The sequence below is a fragment of the Falco peregrinus genome, chromosome Z (genome assembly GCF_023634155.1).
Source record: "Falco peregrinus isolate bFalPer1 chromosome Z, bFalPer1.pri, whole genome shotgun sequence".
Lineage (NCBI taxonomy): Eukaryota > Metazoa > Chordata > Aves > Falconiformes > Falconidae > Falco > Falco peregrinus.
Window position 1 is genome coordinate 17,954,754 of NC_073739.1, and position 27,315 is coordinate 17,982,068.

At 40.8% G+C, this 27,315-nt stretch overlaps 1 protein-coding gene across 7 annotated transcripts in view; it reads right to left on the reverse strand.

Annotated features, from left to right (window-relative positions):
* Nucleotides 1–27,315, reverse strand: part of SEMA6A (semaphorin 6A) — a 126,378-nt gene that overhangs the window by 17,523 nt on the left and 81,540 nt on the right. For 5 of the 7 annotated variants that reach the window (XM_055790942.1, XM_005234938.3, XM_055790940.1 and 2 more), the window contains one exon: nt 21,343–21,507. The exons of the other annotated variants lie outside the window; for them this stretch is intronic. In XM_055790942.1, the coding sequence (XP_055646917.1) occupies nt 21,343–21,507 (165 nt within the window). The remainder of the gene's footprint in view (nt 1–21,342; nt 21,508–27,315) is intronic. 7 annotated transcript variants of the gene reach the window in all.

Genomic DNA, 27,315 nt, shown 5'->3' on the forward strand with positions numbered 1-27,315 from the left:
GTTGACCTTTGTGCTGAAGCCTGTGCCTTCTCATTTGAAAGCCCTGATTCTGAGGGCCTTATCCTGTAGTCCTGTGCTGCGGTGAGAGATCATTATCAAATCTTACTTGGCCCTCCATGTGCCTCCTCTATCTGAAGTCCCTAATATAGCATTAATCAATACCCTGAATTTCTGAAGAAAATAGTTTTTTTTTTTCTGACATAGCTGGGAACCAAGGCAGCAGCACAAATGAAACACAAGCACAGAGCCTCGAGTCTGCTTTTTTTTTGCATTTTTTATTTTGTTCGTAGTGCTTAACAAGGAGCAGCCACAGCCTGACAAGGACCTGAAGGAACATCTCTCCCCACCTCTTTGTCCAGAGAGTGTCCAAGTGCCAGGGCCAGGGCACTAAAAGCCCCACATGCTCTAAGGAAATGTAATCCTTGTCCTTATTACAGGAGAGACAGCAAGACAGAAAAAGTACCTCCAAGGTTCTCCTGAGACTCCGTGAATATACAAAACTTTCATGTTGTAAATCAACTCCTAGAGTAATGTTTTTTTCATGTGTTTGGTAGAGAAGGTATTAGTGACATAGAATCAGAACCAAATGCAAAATATCCTCAGTAAAGTATTTTAAAAGAGCATTGGAAAGTTGCTACTATCTCACAGAAACCTTTGATAAGTATTCTAGGTACATACAGTATTGCTTCTATAGCATATATTTTTCTGTCCCCATTTAATTGCAACTTCTAGGTGGACAACGGCTATTTGCTTACAAGATATGAACATCATATTTAAAAGTTCTTTAAAACGTAAGTCCCTGAGACCGATGTCACAACTGGTTCCCACAGAAATTATTGTGCTGTGACAAATAGAGGATTATGACTTGATAAGGAGAATAAATAGCAAGAGCTCATGATCACTTAGGAAAGTAAGATCCAGCATTCATATAAATATCTTAATTGTAAAAAAAGTTAGGAGAAGGAAAGTAGATCTTGGAAAACAATATACGATTAGAAACAATCTTCAAATTGTTTCTCAGTGAATCCTCTTCTAAAGCCCAGCAGCTTTTTAAGATGCATTTTTTTCTATTCTTTGTCATCACCACTTAACAAGCAGCAGTAGAACCTAGCTCTGTAATTCAAATCCACATACAAAATTGCTGTATGTAGACCAGAAGCACAGTCCAGTGGCTACAGCACAGTCAGCAGTAACTATATATCACTACAAAGTTGCTGGTTTTCTGTGGACCTTCACCTGATGATATTACATGCTAGACTCTGCAGCATTTTGAGCCCAAATTTACTTACACAAACTGTCTCCAGTCATTAACTGGAGAATCAGAAATACAGAGTCTTAAATGGGTGGGAAGTATAGCCAGAGAAGCGTTCAGTCTTATCCAGAAATGCGTTGCTGGGTGGGAAGTTAAGAAAAGCTTAAACTTCAAAAGCCTAATTTCATGGTCACAATCCATGCACAAGCTTTGCAGAGGTATGCTCCTTTAAGCACTTAAGTCCAATTTTTTTGCATGAAAAAGACTAGAAATCCCTGCTCAGTGCCCACCTAAGGGTGTAAGCACCTACAGTCAAAGCCAGCATGGGTTCATGAAGGGAAAGTCATGCTTTACTAACAATATCCTTTTATATGTAGACTAGGGGACAAGAGGCTGGAATGCAGTCCTGCAGAAACAGGTTTGGTGGTTTTGATTGATTACGGTAAGCTCAAGACGAGTCAGCAATGGGCCCTGGTGGCCAGAAGGGCCAACCATATAAAAGTATTAGAATGTGTCCAAGGGCGGGCAACAAAGATGGTGAAAAGACTACAGGGCATGACTGATGAGGAGCAGCTGAAGGTGCTTGGTTTGTTCAGCTTTGAGAAGAGGAGATCTCACTGCCATCTAAAACTTCCTCATGATGAGGAGTGGAGAGGGAAGTGTTGACCTCTCTCTCAGGTGTCTGGTGATCAGACATGAGGGAATGCCTGACACTTCCTACTGGCCAAGTGAGGTTGTTCATTGCCCTCAGCCTCCTGCTTTAGGCTAAATCCTACTCTGTGAAGATAGCCTTAAGCACAAACCTGCATCACTGCATACAAAAGCAAGATGAAATCTTCACTTTTACATTACCAACAGATATTGAATCACTACAACTCACGTTACAAAATTACCACACAGTTCAGACTGAGTGACCATGTGTGTTCAAGAAAGAGGTAGCTGAAATGATGTCACTCATGCTGCAGGTGTTTTATCAGCAGAAATTTATGAGGGTCTTAAAACAGCCTGATTCCAGCTAGTTACTCTTGAGTTCAAACCTCCCTGAGGTTTATTATGTTTTCTCTACTAGATTTAAAGGATATTTAAATTAGTGGCTTTGCTCTAGGCAGGTGGATCTACTTTGGACACAATGCCAGGTTAATGACATAATTTATTTTTTATCATGGATCACATACATGTGTCTTTAGTTACGCAGGCAATCCCAATAATTTTAATTAACTTAAATGAGATAAACTGGGAAGGATTTGTCCCTGCATTAATGTTTATGGAATAGATACAATTAAGTAATGAAAAAGTATTAGGAGTGTTCAGCATCCTACTGTCATGACCACAGAGACAGAAGATCTAATACAAAATAGGCTGATAATTGCAGTCACCGTCAATCAACATCTCAAGTCCCTAGCATCAGTACTAACTGCCTTCACAGACTGGGATGAATAAGCGAGTATGCGATCCTAACTATGTCCCCAAAACAAGCCAGTTTGAAAGCAAACAGGATAGTGTTCGTGCCACTTTACAAACTGCATTGTGTTCCTGCAGTTCTTGAAGAACAACACATTCCCCACGGCTCGGTTCAGCATCACCCATTAGCACTTATTATTCAAAGAATTAAAATAGATGGAGAAAATAACCAGAAAAATGTAGGGCCTGTATTTTTGAAAGTCAAGTAAAGCACTGGGACTCCCAGCTTTGAGGAAATAACTGCTGTTGAAAAGTCTTATAGCTATGTATTATCTGACAGTATTCTAAGACATTATGTACTGGAAAACTGTCTGGGCTGGCTGCATAAAATGCTATGGAACCAGACTGTAAAATATGTTTGATATTAAATATCACTATAGAAAAGAACAGGTATTCTAAATAAAATACTTTCACTTTTAAAATACTATGTCTAGTACTTTCCTGTTTGCAGTATATTCTTGCCAAATATGAAAATACATTGCTTATTTCATGTGGTTGAACTGCTCATCCATACTCTTGATTGTTTTCTGCAATACATGGAGACCTATCACCATGACTAATGACCAGCTATTCTTTGGAAAGCAATATTGCTGACATAGTTACCTGTATCAACGTTACACTTGGGAGGGGTCCGGTGGTAAAAATACTAGTGAAATTGAAAAAAACTTCAGAGACATAGATGAGGTTAAATATCTGCACCTTCAAGGATCAGACCGTACACGCTTCTAATGCCAGAGACATGCTGACACTTATCTGTCTCCCTTAACTCTTCCAGTTAAGTCAGACTGTCCATTGTAAATCACAAAGAGGCTTAAGAATTTAATGTCTTCCCATGTGTGATGTACTGTCGTTTCCGGCTACTAAACCAGCCAGGCTAGTCACCTGATATCCTCCACTTTTCATGGCCATTCTGATTCCTGTAGACAACCTGATCCTTCCTCCTCCACTAACTTTCTGTAATTTCATCCCATGTCCTTTTGTCTGCACCTCCTAACATCACCATTCATTTTCTCAGTCAGTATGCTCTGTACAGTAGTAGTCTGGAACATGAAAAATCACCTTTTCTTACTCATCTAATGAGAGAGAAGACGTGGTATGGTATTGTATTATTCTACTATATAATTAATTCTTTCTTCCAGCAGAGCTTGCAGGTAAGGTACACAGTATTGGTTGGCTGGGTGGTTAAGAAGACATTAAGAAAAATGTTTCCAAACCTTCAAAATGTTTCAATTCTGAAATAAGCTAGTGAAATCACATGAGTAGAGTATTGATCCTGCTTGTTCACTAAAGGTAGGGGGGGGGAAAGCAATGAGCCATTACATTTTATGTCAATAATACATATAATCTTTCTGAAGTTCTGGAGAATGTGAGAAGCAGACTTGTTGAATGTCTTTGGGTGAAAATAAGAGAGAAAAGAAAATGAGGTGTTACAAGGATCTACTGTATCTACTGGATACTAGATCATCATAAGCAGGAAGTGGTAAGGCTCATTCTTTTCACCAATTTACAAAAGTATTTTGTTAAGGGTTAGGACTGACTACCTCTATATCTGCTAAAAAACAAGTTTAAAAGCAAGATGTGCACAGTGCTGAAAGTATTATTTTAGGAAAAAGCTGATGAACTTATTCTGGGCATGTTCTGCTCCTTCTAATTCTAATAGGAAAGAACTTCCAAGGGCAGACATGTAATTAGGATGAAATATTTACAAAGGAATAGATTTCATCATTCCAAAGAATACATGGCATGAGCATAACTGAGTAAGAATAACAAGTATCAGTACAACAAACTTCAGTAAAGGAGGACAGATAAGCAAAGACATGGAGACTGAAGCATTTACTCCTTTTCCTGCTTTACTTTTCAGCAAAAATCCCCACTCTGATCTGTGATCAGAAATTTAACAAATCCAAGGCATGTGTCAACCGTGACAGAAGGAAGAGCTAGAAATATTTAGGTAATGTAGATGCTTTCAAATTCTCTAAAGGAATTCATCCCTGACTGCTAAAGGAGCTAGCCAAAGCTATTTCTAGTCACTGTGGAGTATCTTGGAGAACACTGGAGGAAGTATGAGCCCCAAGAGCTCTAGAAAAGGACAAGCATATCACCTGCCTTTAAGATGAGCCAAAGGGAGGACCTAACAAAAGACGGACCTGCCAGCACAATTTGCAGAATGGGAATGACACTAAAACAAGTGATGAAACAATCAATTTCACAGGCATTCAAAGGATGATGAAGTAACTTTAAAAAAAAAAGGCCAAAGCAAGTTTCCCAAGAATAAACTACATTAAATCTGACAAACTTCCTTTCTTGACAGGATAAATGGCTTACTTTTTATTGGGAAACATTAAGCATGATACCCTTTGACTTCTGTAAAGTCTTTTGACTAACCTTCTCGGAAACAAATGAAAGTGAGCTAAAACCTGCTGAAAAGCTGCAGCTGAAAAGTACTGATCAAAGGTCTACTGGGGAAGAGATCTGAAGAAAGGAGTCTGTCTCAGGAGAACAGCAATGAACAGACATCTGCAGAAAGGAGACCTCAGCTCCAGAGGCCCAGTAAAAGCTGTGTCCTTTTAGCATGTACAGGATAAAAAGAAACGTCCCATGATGAAGCCTAAATTCCTTTGTCTCACCTGTGATCAGGGACAGGGATGGCATAACATCAAGAAAAGCCTCGCCATTACATTCCTCTAAGTCTAGGTTCTGGCATACAGTTCCAGTGAGCACAAACTCAAATTCTACCTTATAACCCTCCCAACTGCTTGATGAATGAAACCAAACAGCAAATGACTTCCCAGTTTGAATAGCTTAATGTGAGGCTGGTTTAGTGATACAACAGTCCAGGTGCTCCCTTCTTTCATAACCAAGCTCAATTCAGTGAAAATAATTCATGAGGCAGACAGCAATACCTGGTCCCCTAACTACAAGTTCCCATGTGCAAATAACCTAGTTAGCTGTCACCAAAAATAACACCTTTCAGCCTGAGCACTACAGTTAGCTGTGGCGTGGAGGCAAAGACAACTCTGTCCCAGGAATGAATTATGGCTGCGAGAGGCGTACACTGGACAACAAGATGACCACAAGCCAAGTGCACCAAAGATGCTCTGTGATCACCTCTGCAGGGAGCTGTCACTTTCCAAAGCTGCCTGCAACAGATGGTAAACTAATAACCCAAAATGGTGGCACACAAAAAAACTGAAACACAGAAGCGTGAAATGAAGAATGATGTTTTGGCAGGTAAGTGCAGTAATAACTATCAGGGAATAAGGTAATATTTAAGTCTAGACCACACATTAACAGCAGTCAGGGAGTGAGTGTCACTGGTGTCTTAAACTTCACTTTCTAGCTAAATGGGAATGAGCCCACTTCTATCTCCAGTATCTACAAAATCACTTGAGACTTTCCACAGAACAAGTCATTGTTCCAGAAAGGCACAATGATTTCTTTGCTGTTGTTATTTAAGGGGAAAATCTTGCAGTTAATTTCATTCTTCAGTGCGAGCTTCTCTGTCAGACGTACATCTCCTCCTGCTTAGACTTGCAAGAAGTGCTGGTATAGACTCATTATGAATGGAAGTTTTTATGGGCTTTTGAATATCTTTTAAAAATACCACTGAAAAAGTTTTCAACGTGTCTTCAAGTGTTAGAACTCTGTTTACAGGCAGTCTCATGCTGCTAAAATACTATTTCAGCCTGGAAAATCCCTGCAGGTATTAACAAGCTTTCTTCCTCCTTTATAGCCAGCAGTAGTAGGAACAAACAAAAAAAATCAGACTAATTTAGACTGGACACCCAGATTTAAAGTGACAGCAAACTGAGGAGCGACCAGAGTCTACCATGCATTTCTGAGATTGTCTCTCTAATTTTTCTTGAAAGAATCATTTCAAGGTTTGACATAACCAACCACTTTATAATCCCGATGATGTGATGTTTGCCCTTTTATTGGAGGGGCTTTGATGAAAAAAGTAAGCTTTCTCCTTCATCTTCCTTCTGTCCACAAGGACCTGTGCTGCTGACTCAGTGCAATTCTACACAGTATCTGTTTTTCTCCGTGTCACCAGCTAGAAAAAAAGAGCTCAAACATTCATAGTTAAAGCTGCTGGCAAATGCTTTTTTGCCCTCCCTTCGCAGTACAGCTGGATTGTTGATTTGAATGACTGTGCTGAGGAGAGCAATCCATCTCTCCCCAGATTCCACCCCATGGTTCTCAAAGCCAGTTGCCCAAGCTAGCAGTCTGAGATATCCAGCCAACAAAAAGCAGATGCATGTGCTTGGAGAGAAGAATGAATCTGGTAAAGAAAAAAACTTCACTTACAAGAGGCCTGAGGATCACTGGAGGTATGAGGAGAAATCGTACTTAAAAATTAGGAAAAGAAAATCAATACATAATGTGCCTGAGGTAACATGTAACAAAGCCTTGAAGAGGATCTAAACAATCAGATCAGCCATAGTAGCCTGTGTCAGGGCGGGGGTTGGCCCTTAATCAGACCTATTTCAGAAGCAATCCCTCCAGGATAGGTTTATCTATTGATCTCTAAGGGTGGTTTTATTTCTCCTTTCAGCTGGTCAAAATGATATCACTTCTTTCCACTTCTGATGAATGACTGTCAACATGACTACAGAAAAAAGATCATTGTAACTTACTAAAAGAGCGGAGATCAACAGGTGGCTTTGCTCTCAATGGGAATACAGAAAACTTTCATTCTTGTGTTTTTTTAAGTTAGATAAATTAAGTAAGAAAGGTGAGAGAAATGATTCCACCATGTCCACGAGATAACCCATGAGTGTTGTAGTAATATTTTCATAGTGGATTTCAGTTATCTGGTTTTAGTTTGATTATGAGCCTGCAATCAAGTTCTTCTGCATACCACAGTGGCCATACAAAACCTACACCATGGCCACACTCAGGAATTTTGAGAAATTAGAAAAAAGCAGCTCTTTTTTTTGAAAGGGATCATTACAGATGGAAATTACAAGATCTGAACTAGCAAATTCATGCTTAGACAACTCCCACCCCCACTAAAACAAAGGGGAGACAGATCTGAAAAAGACTGGAATAGCAAGCTCTTAGAGCTTTTTTAATTGTATTGCTTCTAAGCTGTATCTCTGTAAATAAACCAGTTTATTAAGTTTGCAGGCATGGGAGAAGGTTTGAGATACACAGCCTCCTGATCTATAATATAATGATGAAAATCATTACAGTCCTGAAGCCAGCCCAATTTTATTTGTCCCAGAGGCTAGGCTCAAGGCCAGCTCTTGCACTAGAAAGCACTCGATAACCTTTCTTCCACTGGCAGGTGGTATGCAGTTGCTAATCATTTAGAACTTTCCTGATTTAAGTACTTTCATTTACCTCTCAAGCTTTCCTAGTAAGCAATAATTTTAGATGCCTCTGTGTGTTGGGGAATAAGCAAAAATAGAAGGTCCTTCAAAAAAGTAAAACAGGCATTCACAGTAGTTAAAATGAGACGTAGAAAGTCCAAATGTCAAGGAAAATTAATTCTTTTGTAGCTTGTCACGGCAGAAGAAAACTTTCTGCTGCTTTGCATCTTAAAACACAAGTTTCCTTTAAAGTCTGCTGCATTTCCTCTACTGACGTAAAAAAAGCTCAGTGCACATTCTGGGACCTTTCTACTATGCCTGGGATGAGCTTAAACATATCCAGCTGCTCTTTATTAGTTTACTTCAGGGGATCTTTCACAGCTGGGTTAAACCAGATTTACATATGTTTGGCTGAATATGCATGAATTCAGGGCTCCAGAGAAGTTGTTGTAGCCTGCAAAGTGATTCTCTCATCTTCACAGTTCCCATTGCCTGCATGGAGCTCCTCTGATGGCACAGAACAAATGCTGGGTGTTTCTTTGTTTCTTTTTTTTTTTTTCTTTTTTTTCTTTTTTTTTTCTTCCCCTGCTGTGGGCATTATGTATTCTGGGCAGCCCAGTGCCTTTCTGGAAGCAGTTTTTATGAACGGTGTCAAGGAAAGAGAAGCTGTCACTGAGAAATTCTGTGGCTTTTCCTCTGCTTTTTTACAGCCTGTTTTGAACTATGGCCTTTGCGAACAACAGGGAAAACCGAAGTTTGCTGAGTATCAACATAAGCAGATCTGCTTAGCCGGCTGAAGCTCAAAGCAGCCTTATGGAAGAACTGGGGTTAAATTTCAAACACTGCATATGACCTAAAAGAAAAAATTGTTTCTTCATCAGCTCTGATCTTTAAAGACACAAAAATGGAAATGCTAGTTTTGAGCTACTAGTGCAACTGACCACATCACAGCTGAACTAACAAAGGAGCCATCTGTTAAATATCCATGACATTTAAATAGTACGACTGTACCCTATATATCCTATTCCTTGAGATCCCTGGAAATGATTATTTAACTGTTGAACAACTATGTGACCAAGCCAAGGATGTTTACTTGTGCACAAAGAATGTATTTCTTAGTGATAGTGTTTCTGCACACAGCTGGGTTGCTGGTGCACATTAGGAACATGGCTGGAGCCCATGTTAGGTCTGCTCTTACATAGCGGAAGGCTAAAAACTCTTCTTTAATTAAAACACCAGCACCATATATTCTGTGACAGAAAGCAAACACAGTGGATTAACTCTTCATTTCTACACTCATGAACGCTGCAGGTGTAGTCAAAAGACCTGGATTTAAGAATTAAAACATGCCCCCAGTGATCAGTAAAGACAAGACTGCTTTTTCTAGAAATATTTGCAGGGCTGGTGCTGTAGGCAACAAACAGCTTATACACATCTCATGTTAGGTTTATCATTTCCCTCTGTATTGCAGTCCCATACCATCAACTGCCTTTGAATACATTAAGCGACTGAGGAATTGCAATGAGTTTGAAACACTGGCCATAACAGTCAGCAAGACTAATTTTACTGCCGGTTCTTTTTCTGTACCTCATTACTCTTCCAGTATAAATACCAGAAGCCGCCTTTCCACTCAGCTACATTCATTTGAATCCACAGTATCTCCAGTAAAGAAAGCATACTTACTCCAGCCACAACCTGAGCGTTTCCCTGATGGACTTCTTGTCCTGATGCGGCTATGATTTCTCTCTCACTTACTTCATTTTTTATCTTCAGTGATGGCTTCTTTCATGCATTTTTTTCTGACTGTCAGATTTATAGTTCTCTGCATTTTCTTACCTAACTTTTTTTATCACCTCCCCACCTTGCAGGCACTGCATGTACACTTGTGCTTTGATGCCATAACTGCACTGGTATTTCCTATCTGTGCAATTAACATGCTCAGTGATTACTATGGCCAGTCTGTTTCCCTGGGTAAGGTGAAACTGTAGCTTCATCTCAGAGGATATACTCTGACAAGCATGTACCTGTCCCAGCTCCAAGAAAGCTGCCCTGGGGCCAGCAGCAATCTAACCACAGCAGTATGTGCAAACCAGTGTCTTCTCCAACATACATTCAAAGCCCATCCAGACATCCTCTTTGACTGTCCAGTGGCAGGCCAGGCAAATGTACCTGTGTATTTGCTTTATCGCACGTCTCACAAACAGCATGTTTCTGGAATACAGCAACTCCCCCAGCCTTCCACTCATTTCTGGTACTGGACCAAACCCCAAGTTTCCCGATTTTTCTGTAGTGTTTGTTCAGTTTCTGCTCAGGCTCTTTCTTTAAGCCAGTATTTTGCACTGCTGCAGATAAACCAGGCAGCTTGCACAGCTAGTTAATCAACATGAAAGTAGCTGTTGTGACAAGGAACATGACTGGCTTTTTTGTATCTGTAGACTAGTTCTCAAGATATGTTTACTGATCTAGAGATTTACAAACTTCCATGTGAGAGGTTAAAGCCTCATTTTTTCCTAGCATTGGGACCCTAACAAATTTTATCACAATCTCTTTTCTCTCAGTGATATAAATTTATTCTCTCTCCTCCTTTCTAAACACAGTGTAGGTGAGACCCAACCTTTCAGGGAAGCACAGCTGATGTTATCAAGTCATCTTGCCATGAGCAAGCAGAGATAAACTGTATTGTCTCTCCAGGTCTTGATGCTGGGTATACGAAAGTAGCTGCTGGTTTGATATTAGTAATTTAGTTCAATGATTAAGGACTGCACACTGAGATACACAAATCCCCCTGGGTATGGAAAATTAATTGGTCTTACTGGACGAGTGCCTCAGGGCACTGTCTGTAGTTTGGTCACATTTAAACAAAAAGTATATAAAGTGCTGCAGGACTGTAAGACCTCTTTAAGACACTGAATAGAGACTAGTGTTTTGTAGAGATAAAGCTGAACGCTATCTGCAAAAAAAGCAGTGCTCTTTATGTTCTTTATTATGAGCTGTGATTGCCCCAACCTCTGGGCAGGCTCTGTGGTGAATGGAAGAGGTTCAGTGGGGAGAGCAGACAGAAGGGACAGAGGGCACTCCTGCTCTGTGCCCTCCTTTGAGAGCCCCTGATTGGGACTCATTCAGTCACGAATACACACAGAGAATTGTTGAACAGTTTGATGGGAGCTATAAGCTGGTGGCAGGAATTAAATTTCTCCAGTGCTGACCACAGGCTCAAAGAAACTAGCAACGGCCTTTTCTGCACCACACGACAAGACCACTTCTGTTAGCTTCTTTAAAAACAAGCAGCACTGTTTACTCAGCGTTATGGCTTCTGTCTCACTCACCCTGCTTGCTTCCAAACAGGAACTCATTGTAGTTTTATGATTTCAAGAATAAGGAAACACCTGGAAAATATGTGCTTCTCAAAAGACTTTTGGAATTATTTTAATGAAAGCTTCAGTGTGCTGCTGTTCAGGAGGTGTTTCTGTGAACAGTTATATTCCCTGTCTGTGCTGGTACTGTTTGTGTTTAGTAATTGCAGATCTTTCAGGCTCTCCAAACCCCCCACTCCCGTTTCTTTCTACAAGAACATGATAGAGAATAACAGTAGCTTTGTAGGGCTTCAAAAATGTGCCTGCTCCCCAACCCCCCCCCCCCCCCTTTTTTTTTTTTAACAGCTGTTCTTTTATATTCTGTAGCAATTGTGGGTAAGATGGGATTGAGCATGAACAAGATGGCGTATTATTGACAGCATGCAGCTGGTGTTATTTTCCAATTAAAAAAAATTCTTGTTGGGCATATGAAAGAACTGTCTAGTTTATGTCCAGTTGTGACAATGCTATCAAGCTGTACCTTCATCTGAGATTTTATTTCATAGTAGATAGCAATCTTCGGCTGCTGGTGGGAGAACTAGAGTTTAATATCCAGGGCTAACCACTTTGATAGACATGGGAGGCTGGAACTGCTCTGGAGGCTATCCACTGGGACTCACTGTTTCAGAGTATTACAGGTATTCTTCCCAGCCAATATCAAGTTGGTGACGAATGTGCTGCTAGCCATTTCCAAATGTTTGCTGTATTGTACAGCTCTGCCAGAAATGTCTCTTAATGCTTCGTGATCAACTTCTCTACAAACTGCCCTAAGCTCTTCTAATGCCAATGGAGCTGTTAAAATCTACTTCAGCAGGGACTCTTGACTTATGCTGCTCTGCTGGGGCATGGAAAGCTGTCAAGACTATCAGCTGGTGGCTAACGTGCTTATCAGTCACAGCACCAATGCTCAATGTACACACAGTTGTCTGTGTATTTAGTTGCCTAACTGTGACAAGTGTCTTCCGGGCATGAGGGACTGAGATTTTTCAAAAACTTATAGCTTGGCCAGTGAAGCTCTTTCTTCCCTCACAGGGATGTCAGGATGCACATTTTTGACATAATGGTAAAATTGGACTATCTGCTTCAAAACTCAATATAATGCCCTTAAGACTCTTTTTTTTTTTTTTTTTTTTTTTTTAACATGAGAACAACAACATTATTTTTCCCTATCCTCTTTCTCAGCTACAGAAAATCTTGGAACACGTGATTAAAATCTAGCAAAAGTCATAGCAACAGTAATTGGACACCAGAGACTATAGTGTCTCACTAAATGACTATTAAAGAGCTTGAAGTAACACCTGCCTAAACACCTGACTAAACTAAGGCTATTCATAGGAACAACTACTTCCCAAACATGATGGCATTTGTTATCTGTATTTAATGTTCAATGAAATTAACATGGCAAAATCTAAATTATGCCCTCTCCAGGTTTTTCTGTTTTTAATTAACTGCATGCTGTTAGTCAGTAAGCAAAAAGCCATCCTGATATAAAGAATTGAGCTTGCCTTTTTTACAGTCTTAAAGAAAACAAAGAAAAAAAGGAAAAGAGACAGTCAGGATCCTTCCTACATATTGAAGGGGATGTTGATACCATTTGCTAAAATGTTATCTATATAAGAAGAATGTAGATGGTGTTTTGTACAGAGGCATGTAATTAAACAGTTCACAGTCCACAGATCATATTAAAAGTGCTCTGAACCAGGACTGCCAATGTTTAGGTTGTTGTAAAATTACTACAGGACATCTCGCGTATTAATTAATACAATTATTGAAACTAGGCACATCCTATATGAGAAAAATGAATTATTCAAATATCTTTAACAGCATATTGACATTTTAATTGTACACTGGCATTAACACCAAAAGGCACTTTAAGAGTCTTCCAGCTACTAGGCTTTCTGCTCTTAAATCCCTTCAGATTTCAAAGCAGTTTCAGAAATCTCTTATTTAAAAGGGCTAGGTTGCCCTCCCAATTCAGCATCTTTGTACAGCACCACATCTCCCTATACTCAATATAAATGCCAAAAAAAAGAAACTGGGTGTTACTTAACATCCTGTCCACCAATTAGACTTTGCTATTTCCAGACAGAGTAGTAGCCCTGTGGGGCCAGCATACCCTACAGGGAATTCCTAGTTCTTGATAAATATGTCAGTGCTACATGGGTCAAACAAGAGCACGAGGCAGCCTGTGCTCCTCCACCGAGCTGTCCTCACCGGGTGACTGTGGATGAATGCAGCTGGGAATCTAGTCCATCACACAATAGCTCTAATGCCCTGAACACTCAGCAGCTGCTTTGACAAATTAGATGTGGCCTCTTCTATTGAAAAAGCAGACCAAGGTCCTGGGGCAATGACAGTTTTTCCCTGGTTTAGTAAGACAAGCTTCTATTGCTCATTGCAGCCTGGAAATGGATAGCCTGGCTTTAAATCTATGCAGGTGGACAATTACAGGTCAAGGATACCTGCTGTTTCCTGCAGCCATGTTTGACATTTGATGAGCTCTATTTTAAACTTAACCCTTTTTGTATTTGTAGGATCCACTACTTTTCTGAGGACAGAAAAGCTCTGTTGATAGTTTTCATAACCAGGGGTTGCACATGGACACAACCTCTTCTATTAGTAATGATTTTTTTTTTTTGGCTACTAAATGGCAAATGGCTCTTGGTTCTAATCATGTTACTCACATTTCCATTTCTGCTAGTTAAAGCCGAAATCCATACTGTTAGTGAAACATAGAAACATTTTGATTTCTGAAAATTTTAAGTTAGTGCCAGGGCTGAAGTATAGGCATATCTTTAGGTGTGGCATAGGCAGCTGGTATATGTTAGAATATACCCCCTCCATTATTTTGATTTCCTCATCCTTACCCATCTTTTGCAGTGAAAACTGCTCTTCCTCTTAACTTTTCAGAAGGTTACTAAAGAAAATCTGTGACTAAATGAGCTGAGGCTTTTTTACATAAGGTTTGAAATGAAGACTTAGTCACAGAGAATACACACTAAATCACTGCACTGTATTCCATTACAATCCCCACGTTTGATTAGAATTAGTTTAAGGATGTGGCTCTGCCCAGGGACTTGGTTTCTGTCATCTTTTCTGCATGCCTTGTCTCCTCTCTGTCTCTTTGCTCTTGTTCTCATAGAAGCTTACAAAAACATAATGAAAACAAGTTGAATAAAGTCTGATGTCAGAAACATCCTTCCAGCATTCTTCTTTCATCAGTTTTATATATAATTTCCATTTTATTAATTAGCACCTAGTTTTCTACTGCCAGTGTTTGAACTTGAGGATGCAATCTGAGATGATTAGCTGTCTCTAGGCCTGCAAGTAGACAGCTTGTACACACAAGACAGAACGGAAGAAAAATCAGTGTCATTCCTCTGGACAAGTCTGATGTGTCTCTTTAATCCTGACTGCACAGCCCGCAGGTGCATGTCACAGGATACCAGCAACACTGGCATGGTGAGGTTATTAATATTCTGCCATGTTTGCTAGTTACTAGCCTAGTCTGGTGACACAGGTATCTGGCTATTAAAAACTGCTGAGAAATTTGGTCCCATTTAACTGCTAACAATGACTTTCTGGTATTCATCTGATACAGAGCTAAAATAGTGCTTCACAGCAAGTATGCCATGATTAGTGTCTGAGACATTCAGTTGCTGGACAAGTTGCTCATTAGAGCCACTCTAAACAAATACAGGGTTGGTTGGTTGTTTAAAAAAAATATTTTTTTTTTTAGTATTTCACTCAAGTAGCTAGTATATGTGACAAATGTAAATAAGCACACACACCCCACCCCATGATATTTACAGTAAGCTGATGCTAATTTACCTAAGAACATTTTAGAAAAAAATCTGTAGGGCTTTGTTTAGCATACACTCATCCAACCAACCTCTGCTTAACTCCTAATGGGAAAAGTAAGTAAGTTTTAATCTAGACGTGTTAGCTATAAAAGTTTAAATGGACTAAGTCCCATATAATCTTGTCTTGTGTAGGTGAAATCCCTTTGTGAAGCACTACAGATCCAAGTAACCACACCTCTCATATCAAATCTCAGCCAAATGCCACACAATCATAGACAGAGTCAGGGTAAATGCCCTGCTGTCTTTCTCACAACACTCATTTACTAGATAGTAGGCAAAAGTCTTGAAAGTATAGTAAGTGAATGATCTGGTCCAATTGGATCTTCATTGTTCCTCAACACTTGAAATCGTTAGTGAACTGTGAAGTACTTGCAATCTGCTTTACATTTGTGTGTATAACAATTTGAGACAGGAAAGAATAGAAATGTTTGTGTAGCTTCCTCCCAGGTACATGTTTGGAATTTACATCTCTGCCCAAACCCTATCCAGGCAGAATTGACTATTGTACAATTACTTCTCCCATTAGCCTAACACTTTTTTTAGGATCAGCCAGTTCCTTCTGACAGTGCCAGGCTGATGATACAGATCAAATACAGAGTATTTGCTTCACCTTGAAAGTTCAAGCCCTCTCCCTTAGACCTGCAAACACTAACTCAAAAGATAAGTTCTGACAAATTTTGTTCCACTCTATATATCCTCTTCTGAATTATTACATAATGCCAGCAAGATAGTAACAACTTCTCCCGGCTTCCTCAGATAAAAAACACTTTGAATCTTTTAGATCCTCGCACATATTAGCACATAGCAATATTTTTGTGTGAAAACCTACTCTGCAAATGTACTTCCTGGTGCAAAACTGAGCCCTCCCATGCTGAACACCAGTTGTTTAATTTATGCAAAAAAGAGTCTGAATGTTTTCTTTGCCAGATTTTTTTCCTCTCATTTCATGTCTACTTGTAAAGTATCTTGTTAAATCAGCACTTTACATTCTTTATCACAACTGTACCTGAAGCTTCATACAATTCTGTCTTACTGCAGCACAACCTGCCTGAACACTCGCAGACTCTCCGGAGACTAGCATTGTCAGCATTTGGCAAACCTTTCAAGTAGCGATAATCAGAAAAATTTAGTAGCACTGCCACTTATGTACAATATGAAATATCTTCTAGAGTCAGGTTTTGAAATGAACACCCCTCGGACTCCTCAATAGTACAGCCTTCTCCAAATAGAGGAGTTGGCTGTTGCTAATGATGTCTAATTCTGTACCAAAGGCAGGGCTGCAGTTATTAATAATAATATAGATTCTACAATCTATAAATAATAGGTGCTACCACATACTGTATCTACAGGAATATTCTTGACACCCAAATACACCAGCAATTCTTAACTCTGTAAACTGTGTCCATCACATCCCACTTCTTTTTACCATCAGCTTTTTACCATCGTTACATGGATATTGACAAAAGGCTTGTTAAGGAAAGGAGATACCGCGTCACAATCTTCACTTAATGAGTGTTGAGACAAGTAAGAACACAAACATCAAGCCTGCTAACAGCAACACTACACTTTTGTCATTCAGTGCTCAGCTCAGCCACATCCACCTGAATGCTGTGGAGAAGCTGCAGCAGAACCATGAAACTTTAAGCTGGATTTGCAACCAATTTATCAAAACTGTGATTAAAAGGCAGGCTCCAGGCATTTAGGGAGCAAGTGAGAAAACAGAGCAGTGGGCTGCATTTGCACTAATGAATCCAGGACTTTAAAAGCATGAGGCATTTCTGAAGGGAGGCAGGAAGGACAGGAGGCAGTAGAGAAGGGCAGCAGGGTAATGAGGTGCAGGGCCAAGGGCCAGGGCCAGCTGCTCCTGAAGAAAAACACTGTTTTCTTCACATATGCCTCTCTACCAGTGGTGTCTCCTTGCCCTTTCGTTAGTAGGATGACTACAGAGACACAGCGCTACAGCACTACTGGGGTGTAGAGGGTAAAGCCTTGGAGCGCTCCACAGGAGGAACTTCATGACTGCAGAGGGAGGAAGACCAAGTACAATGGCAGCAGGGGGGAAGGTTAGACGGCAAGGTTAGGGAAACTGTTTCAACAAAGGTGAGAAACACACAATTAAATTAACACTAAAACACAGCAAGAAAGGAAACAAAACGTAAACATACTCTAGAACATCGTTTTGTTTGTTTGGGTTTTGGGTTTTTTTTGGTTTGCTTTTTTTTTTTTTTTTCCCCTGGAGAGGATATGGAGGAGAAGAGGAAAGGGATGCAGTTTGCCCAATCAGAGCTGGCTTTTTTGTTCCTCAGTAGGAACATCAGATTCCTTAATGGCCAAAATGAAAATGCCAGTGGGATGGCAACGCATAGTTCCCACTCTATGGGTTGCACTACACATTTTCATCTTGGCAAGAAATGTGATGTAGCTCAGAAACAACAATCCCAGAGTATATTTAGCTACTAAAGCTGTGGCACACAAATGTCACATTCCCATGAGTCAACCCTTTTAAAGAACCCCCTCTTCACGCCCCCACAGATATTCCCCAAGATGCCTGCACTGAATTAAAAGTGAAGCATATGGATGGATGTGACATCATCAAAGCACCCGTGTTACAGAAAAGAAAGCAGCAAGTGGATTCTGTACAGTTAGTACAATCAGTAAGAAGCCATTTGTGAGCACAGGAAAAGAAAGAAAACACTGTCCAAAGGATTAGACACAACCAATGAAGAACACAAAGCACCTTGCAAAACAAAGAGAAAATGTTAAAAAAAAAAAAAGAGTATTTTTTCATTGTGAATGTGTGAAAGTAAAAGAAATCACAGCAAAAGTGAAAACAAAACCTTGATAAAAGGATAGTACATGTAATATTTTCTGATTTAATTTTGTGTAAGAACTCTTTCCTTTGCCCTTTTAAAACAACAAATCAATATTAATTTTGGAGACAACTGGCTCTGACTGGGCAAGGCAAGGAGTAACAACACACAAGTAGATGGTAATGGTAAACAATCATGCGGTCACCTCTGCCGCCATTGTTTTGATTGCATGTAGACTGCTTCCAGCTTTGTCAATATTCATAATTACGCACTAAAGAATACATGATATTTAAATGACTCTGTCAAGTGCTAATAAGACTCTTTGGTAACCTCACTCCCTGGGGAGGGAACTATAGAATGTAAGCCACCTCATCAGTCGGTGAATTGAAGTGAAAATTATTATAAACCAACAGCTATACATTTATTAATATTTTCACTGCATGCTCTTCTGAAAGCTGCCACTGGCATACAAGATGCTTTTAAGAGCTAGCTTTCCATCTATTAAGCATTGCTTCACAAAACATTTGTGAAGTAGGGACCCACACATAACAAATAGTGCCATTAAAATGCATATACCTCTCTGCATTCCTCCAGGTACATAAAGGGCCAGATCTTCCACTATCCGTGGTTTCTGACAGTGCTCCTCTGTCTGACGCCAGCAGAAGAGCTGGGTTCAAGAGTCTCTTCCTTCCTTACTTCCTCATCAAATCTGCTTAATGATATCCCCTCCTCTCAGGGTGGAGGGGAGAAAGATGCCACTTACTCTCAGAAGCAGGAACACTGGATTTTCTAAGAAATGTCCTCTCACCTGAAGCATTTTGAATACCAGGTGTTACTAACAGACTAGACAGAAAAAGAAAAAAGCCTTATTTTTTGACTGTCAGTATTACCACTGATTTACTCCTGAGAGGAAACATGAGTGCTAGGCAAATCACATGCCATGTTTAGAAGGGCATGCAGGTTTATCTGCCTTGCCTCCTCTACATAAGTGATACCCAGAAATCACTTTTTCTGAATTGCCCTTCTACAGCAGAAAAGCAAGGGCTGAGGAACTAAAAAAATGAGGATGATATCTCAAACTGAGCTTAAATAGGAATTAGGAATCTGAGTTTTCACCTTCAGCGCCCTCAGTTCCTTGCACCCTAAGTTCAGGGTTTGAGTTCGAGTATTGCAGCTGCCTGAAATTCCTCCTCTGCCAAGGCTCAGCAGCCCACAGGTCTGCAGGGTGCAGAGGAACCCCATGCTTAACTCACATGTAAGCCTGATCAGGCTCTAGAAATTCACCTTTTATGCTTTAGATTTCCAGTTATTTTCCCCGAATGTCTACAGGATCAAGCCCTGAAAAAAAATGTTCAAACAGGGGCCAATTCTAAAACCCAGTTGAAGAAAGAGGAGAAAATGGCAGTTTTTCCTTTTTTATAGGAAAAGCTGATTGCTGGGAGGTGGGAGACAAGTCTGCATCCTCTGCCTGAGGGAATTCAATCTCCATATTCCATTTCCTGCCATCAAGCCTAAAAGCCAAGGCTACTAGATTAATATTTGCCATGGCATCTCAGGAAATTTTACTGCATCTCCTGCCTAATTTGACCAGCCTCCTCAGCTGGAAAAGTGCTTCAGGCTTTGTCTCTGCTGGGCCAGCCAGGTGACGCCCACTGCCTTCATGGCTAGAAACCGTGAAGGCTCTTAGAGGTCAATCCCAGGCAGTTCAGTGAGAAATCCAGTATATCCCAGGGCTGTGGGAGGCACTGTGTATCTGGGGTTGTTGTGAGTAACAGGCACCAAATTCAGTCTGGGTCCAGACTGCTGCCAGCTGTTTGTGCAGCTCTGCTGAAGACTGTTCTGTGATGTCAACGTGCTCATCACCCCTTGCTGAAAGTTGAAAGTCTCCATGGCCAATGCAGAGAATTCAAGATTCACTGGGTCAGATGGAGGGGAAGGAATACGATTTATTAACCTACTAGTTTGGGCAGACACTGCAAAGCAGCAGGTCTGGCATGCCAGTAGCTTCTCAGGAACAGCTGATGCTTTTGTCTAATGAGTTTTTCATGTAAAATGCATGAACAATAGAGACTGGAATCCACATTTCAATTAATATTTTAAGTGTTTTATATCAAGTATTCATAGCAGAAAGGACTGAAGCTCATGTGTGTTCCTGCCCCTGGTGAGTCCCCTAACCACTCAGCGAGTTTTGCCCATACCCATTGTCCTTCTGGCCCACTGACTACTTAATTAGTCCACAAAGAGTGAAACATCTTCAACAGAGAAGAGATTGAAAGAAGTGATCTAAGAACACCCTGGAGAAGAATAACAAGGACTCAGATCTCTCTAGACAGTGGAGCTATTTGAACCTAAGTCCCCTATTTACAAAGGAACCATTTTAACCTCTTTGAGACACAGACTGAAAGGAGCTGGAAGAACAATGGAGGGCCAAGATGGAATGAGAGGGCACCCCCATCCTTACATATGAGAAAAGCTTCTCCTCTAAGCATGTTCAAGTGGCAAATTTAGGCAATTCTCTGCCTAATTCTCTGTATGTATAGCAAAGGAGGACTGAAGGCCAAGGGACAGGGCTGTCATTTTTATTAAACCCAAGCGTGCTTCAGCACAGGGCTGAACCCTGTGAAATGACACCTAAGTCCCAACCTTCTGGTGCTTTAGAAATGCAACACAGAATCTCTCCCCATGAGCAGACATCTCCTTATCTTTTAGAATACGCTAATGACCTCCTCAGCCCCCACTCTCAAAGGTATTTGATGCTCAGGTCTCACTGGAGACAGCAGGGCTTAGGCCCAGCGGCCAGGACTACCATCAGTTTTACTTCAGTAGTTAAACTAGAGCACACCTTCAGTACCTCCGTCAGTTGTCATGAGACAGAAATAACATGAAATTAGTTGAGATTTGATGTGCTGCCCTGGGAATTCAGACAAAAGGGTAGTATAAAAGTGCACCCTTCAGAACAATGGGAAGCCATGGATCCTCCTCTGCCAGAAAACACGGTAGATCAAGTTTAAAGAGAGCTAAATCCCCACGGCTTCCTTCCTTCCCATACACATGCACAACACACTCTGCACAGGCATACACTTCTGTTTGTTTTGTGTGGTTTCCTCAGGCAGTGAATTATCTAGGACTGACTCTGAGATTGGCTGTTTAGTTTCAGGCTTTACGATAAGCTTTTAATTATAGCACAGGAGTTTCATTACATGTTACTCCGAGCCAGCTGGAAGCAGTTACACTTTAGTCCTCCCCCCCTCCCCTCCTCACCACAGGACGTCATTTCCAAGGCCTTACCCTTCTTGTCTTGATGGTTATGGGATGAAACTGCCACATATGGATCTGTATTTTCAGATGAACCGAGCGGATCCTTCCAATCCAGCATGCGTCCCCTAGCATCATAACCCTGTCGAGCGCGAGAGTCAGAAGTGGTGGTGCTTGGGATTAGGGAACTGGAGTGTCCTGTTTACATTATAAATACAGGTAGGGAAGACAAGTCTCATTAGTCACTTACCACACGACCTCCCCATGCTCAGGAACACACGCACTGCTTTGCTTCCGTGATGGGCAAACATCTTGTCTTAGGCTTAGCAATGTTTCAAAAGTCCTTCAAAGCATGGCCCCAAGGAAACAGGGGATTTGAATCTTCCTGATCAGGGTGTTAAGAGTTGCACACACACCTCAGGCTCCCGCTGAGCTGGCGGTTGTGTGCTGTTACTCAGCAGAGTTAAATGTGTTGTAAGAGGCTGAGCACACTTCATCTGAGTCAAGCATCCTTTGGCTGGATTCAGTACACATGCCTGACCAACACTGAAGTGTCGGTCCATGCTGTCTGGTACTGCTTAGTTAAAAAGCATTTAAAAAACCAGATTAAAATGGAACAACTTCTAATATGGCTGAAACTGAAGGGGAATGACAGATGAGCTACAAAACGGTGACATCAGTGGCTCTCTGCCTCGTGCCCCCGGGGGAATGAAGGCCTGCTCAGCACTGGTGTGCTCGAACTGCAGCAACACCCTACACATGAGAAATGTGCAGGGCCCATCAGCTGCTGAAGCCTGCACACACCTTCACCATTGGTCCTGTCTGAGCTGAGGGTCCAAAATGGCTCTGAGATAAGCATGAAACTGAACATGGTTTCTGCTCAGAGTGGCAGTGAAGACAACGCCTTACTACATGGATCTGCCCAAGGACCTGTGACTCCAGCAGCTGCTGGAGAGGTCTTGCCATGGCTTTTTTCCATTACAACTACTCTAGACATTGTTACTGTTGTCCTGAGTAAGGCTGACGAGCTCCTCACCTATCAAATACACCCCAGCAAGCAACATGTTCACAGGACATGCCGTGCTGAAAATACCACACCATTTCAACAGCAGTGTGGCTGTGGCTGAGAGGTGTTTGTAGACTCATACATACATTCTTTGCAGCTAGATCCTGGGAAGTATATCAGCACCCAAAATGCTTGTAGTCTACCATCTCTGACAGATGGCAAGTGGCTCAGGCTACGCCATCACTGCTGGGGAGAGGGCACCAAAACACCATCCACACCAGAACATTCTGAACTCAAACCTGTACAAGTCTCTGAAAGTTCCCTTTTGGCATGTGCACCAAAATGAATTATTTTCAGCAGGACTCAAGGTGCTCTAGGCCTGGTTAATTTGATGTGGAGTAACCATATTTCCCCTTGCTTACTCTCCTGGAAGAGCCTGTCAAAAGAGGGTTTTTTGAAACATGCTCAAACACAAACTAGTAGAATCAGATTATTCAGACAGAATGGCAGATAACACTTTCTTTTCAGATAATGCTGGACCGACTGACAGCAGCCCTCCTTTCTCCTGCCTCCTTTTTTAAAAGCCCAGAAAATGAATTTTCCTTCTTTAGATGTGAGTCTCCCTTGGAGAGGAGTCCAATCACCAGGCTACACTGCTTTAGCATGGACCCTCTCCCCACTCCTTGCCTTGATGTTGTTTCACTGCTCAGAAAAAAATATTGAGACTCACTGGGGCAGAGACAGAGAAACACAAGCAGCACAAATTTAAAGCCTCATGGACAGAGAAGGCACAAGAGACAGGCAGGTAAAGACTGTGCTCGTGTAGTTCATTTTAAACAGTCACTGGATAAGCACAAAGCTTTCAGAAGCTGCATATGAACAAGGCTGCTTTAAATGGCTTCTAAAGAGATGGCTTTAGCTCTCAGAAGTGCAGAGAGAGCTGATGAACCTAGGTCCCCAATTCCACTCCAGCAATCAAAAATCTAAATGTTGGCCACCAATGCTCCCAAGCTTTTTGATTCACCCATGCGTTTTGCTTTATCTAGCCCCTTCACCAGCTTCATGGGGTAGAACTACTGATAAAGTCAGCAAAATAGCTGTAACTTCTATTAAGATGCTTCTGTGACTTAAAGAACTGCTGAATATTAATGGTCTTGGAGGAAGAAAATGTCTGTGCTCCTCTGTATATTTTTGAGGAGCCCTTTTGATTTACTGCATAGGACTATATATGGCAGTACTTTGGATTGTGTTTTGCATGGGAGAGGGACACAACTAACTCCTGTAACTGGTACACTTAGCAGGGGAAATTGGTCAGATTTACCGTATTCTCACCAGGAAGCCAACCTTCAGCTACTGCAGCTAATCATTAATGCAATTTAGCTCTGGACCTCAGGCTAATGACTTATACTGACAAGGGCACTGGATTGTTTTTTACCTCTCATGATAGGAAGTGTAGTTTCTCCCCACTGCCTGTCTTTAACATGGCAAATTAGAGGCTGTATTTTGTTGAAGACAGAGCTTTTAATGTCGGTCAAATAGAAAAGAGAAGCCAAACATTATCCACTTCTAAAAGGTTTCCATAAGCCACAGAATGGCTGGGAGCATTGGTAACACAGTTAGATGGATGATGGACTCTGACCCGAAAGTGCTGCCTACTGCACAGCAATCCAGCAGCAGGGCTGCTTGTTTCCAAAAGGACAGGTAGAGGTCCAGCAACTGAAAACACATGACCTCTTGAAGCAAGAATTATGCTGGAGTGTGAAAGTGTTCACCCCTACACCATTTTACGCTTGTCAACTCCTGTGCTCATCTCCAAGAAATAAGAGAAACAATGGGACAGAGAACAGGCCATAAAATGGAAATTATGAGATTTCTATCTTCTTTTCTCTAAGGACTAAACCACAGTGCCAGCATTCATGGGGTTCCAGTCTACAAGTTAATACTCCAGTCAGCAACCACGATAATGTGTACAATACTTGGTCAGCCTACAAATAGTGATGCACTCAACATAAGAAAGCAATTAGTCATAGCTTGATAAGGAGGTAAAAGAGAAGAAAAACTTGCCAAGTAGCAATCATATTTTATGCCTGTGTTTGATATGCATTTATATGCCCACATCTCTGTCCAGACACTTGCACTTTAAGTGTGCTTAAAGGGGGAATTCTAAGGAAAAGCTGTAAGTATGGTTAAAGAAAAACTTTTCTTAATACAGTAATCTAGAGGAAATATATGCCTAAGGGACACATTTTCCGAAAGAAGAAAAAAAAAAAAAAAAAAGATTTCCTGAACCATATGCTGCAAATACATAGAGAACTTCTTCGTAATGGAAAGCTAAGGCTTTGTGAAGATATTAATGTGTACCAGATGGTCATTAGGTAGAGAAGTGTTTCACGCAAATGTAAGAAATCAGTCTATTCGCTTTGTTACTAATGTGTTAGTCTAGGACACACTGAGAAACAACCTTCCACACGTAATCGAGATAAACTTTCTTCCAGCTGATTTTGAGGAAGCAATGCAGGAGCAAATTAGATCTTAATAGCTTGTCCCACTTGTGTCAGAGCTGTATTCTGCAAACACTTACTACTGGGCAGCGGCTGCTCCCGTAAGCAGTATCATTGTGTCCTGTAACTGCCTCAATAGCCAGTCCCACTGGGTGAATTTCGTCTCTGAGCAGAGTGGCACTACAAATGTATAAGCTAGTTAAGCTTCCCTCATAAACAGAGAAAAGACTGAAGTGGTAGGCAATCCAGTCCTGGCCCTCTCACACACAGCCATTATTAAACCTTTACGATGTGCTGTACAGTTTGCAACGTGTACGTAGTAGACCTTTTTTTTTCCCCATTACACCATTTTTACCGTACTGACTGTGTAAATAGGCTTTGCTGCAATTTAAACAGGCTTTAGCATATCTGACATGTGGCCAATACCTCTATGTTAGTATCAGTTAATACCTAAACATCTAAAAAACAATTCTGCCTTTGTTTTAAAACAAACCATCTGAAATTCAGACACAGTGCTTTCCAGACTTCTTTGTTTAGAGCAAACATGTAAAAATCAAAATAGACAGATTTTTAAAAAAACTGTTTCAGGTGCTTCCATATTTGCAAAAACTTTTCATTTGGAGTGCTGTAATCAAGTAATGGAGAGTAAAAGCACTTAGTGTCTACAGGCACAGATAATGATTCAGAAGGGCTGCACTTCTGTAACTATAGCTCATTCTGAGGTGCACTTGTAAAATATAAGGAGTTTTTTTTCAGGTTTAAAACAAAGACAGGTATTCAATACGTATTTGATAGTCGCTCTAATATGCACAGGTCATTAGGATCTAAGAGGTTAAGCTATCTGCACACTAGCCTATTAATAGCTATAGCAACCTAATTAGACAATTAGAGGGAAAGGCTAAATCAATACTACAGAGGGAGAAAGGACTATGGCTAGGGGGTAAAATAAGGGCCCAATTCACTAAGAATTGATGTTTCCAAAGGTAATTGAAGCTGCTAACAATTTTGCAGAGGAATCTAGCCTCATCTCCTTGTTTTAATATGTATCCCTTGCATCATTTCTCTCTGACCTTCTGCAGCCAGACCTTCAGACTGCTACCTTCTCCGTGGGTGTCAAAAGGGATGAACTTGAAAGTGCACTTTGTACTTGTTTACAACTCATCATGTGAGACTGCCCCAGAAAAGGGAGCCCACCTGCCAAATTCAGGAGGCTGATGCCAAGAACACAGACATTAAGGACTTGGTTCTCCTTTCATTCACACTGCTGCAGACTGGCAGTAAGTCTGCTGAAGTGAGGTGATTTATAGCGTAGTAAATCAAGGGAATCAGGCCTTAAGACTTCTTTTGCAACTGGAGTTTCAGATGCCTTTGGATATATGTAGCCCACGATCCAAAAGCACCCTGATCACTCACTTGGTTGGTATTCCGGTATATTGCTGCATTCTGAGGTTTAATCTATTATGAAGTATCATTTGCTTATACATTTAACTGTACCCAATAACATTAAAATGTACCATTTATAAAATTCTCATTTTCTAAAAAAAAAATTACTCAGAGCAGTCACTACCCTTAGCAAACAAGCATGTTTACTGAGACTGGCTTACTACCTCATGGTGGAATTTTTTTACACGCCTCGTATGGAAGATCAATAGAGATGGCTAGCACATTTCCTTTCATACTTTGCTATGGCAGGTGAAAAGAAAGCCTGGCTGCAGTAATATCAGAAGGGGAATTTATACTGAACTCATAAAAGGAAGAGCTGACTTGCCTATAGGACATGTTACCAGGATGTACCTGAGGAGGGCCAATGAAACAATCTGTGAAAGATGAGGCATGAATGGGAACAAGTGTTAATGTCGGGTCAGCATTTCTCTACTGCATCTGGCTGCAGGGTCCTACATTAAGAGCTGGGCTAATTCATGTAGTCTCTCTTTGGTCTTGACATGCCTGGACACTAGAACGGACTCCCCTTTGTCACCCGTACTCCTTGGGACAGCAGCTTTTTTCATTCTGTTTCTCACTTGAATCACTTTTCTGCTTTCTTGGTCAGATTAAAATACCAGTTTTACTGAAGTCTCTACTAAAATGGTAGCTGATGGGATCCAGAATGACAGTCCCACAGCTATAACTGTGCAGCCTATGAATGCACTTAGAAGCAGGAAACCTAGAACATTTCTGGCACATCAGCACTGTGCCCAACCATTTTCTTTATCTTTACATTCAGCAGTACAGATTTTATTATTACTGTTCTTCAATCACTGTTCTGTGCATTGGAAATATAATAATTTTGAAATGAAAGGAAGTACAAGCTGTATATGCAGATGAAACCATGAGTCTTCCACACATTATGAAGTCTCAACTTGTCTTTGATTTTGTACATTCCCTTCACTGGTTTTCATTATCATACTTTCAAACAAGTTTCACCTGCACATTTTCCATTTCCTGGTAATAAACAAGATGGTAAATTTGATTTTATTTTTACAAATGTTGAACAGCATT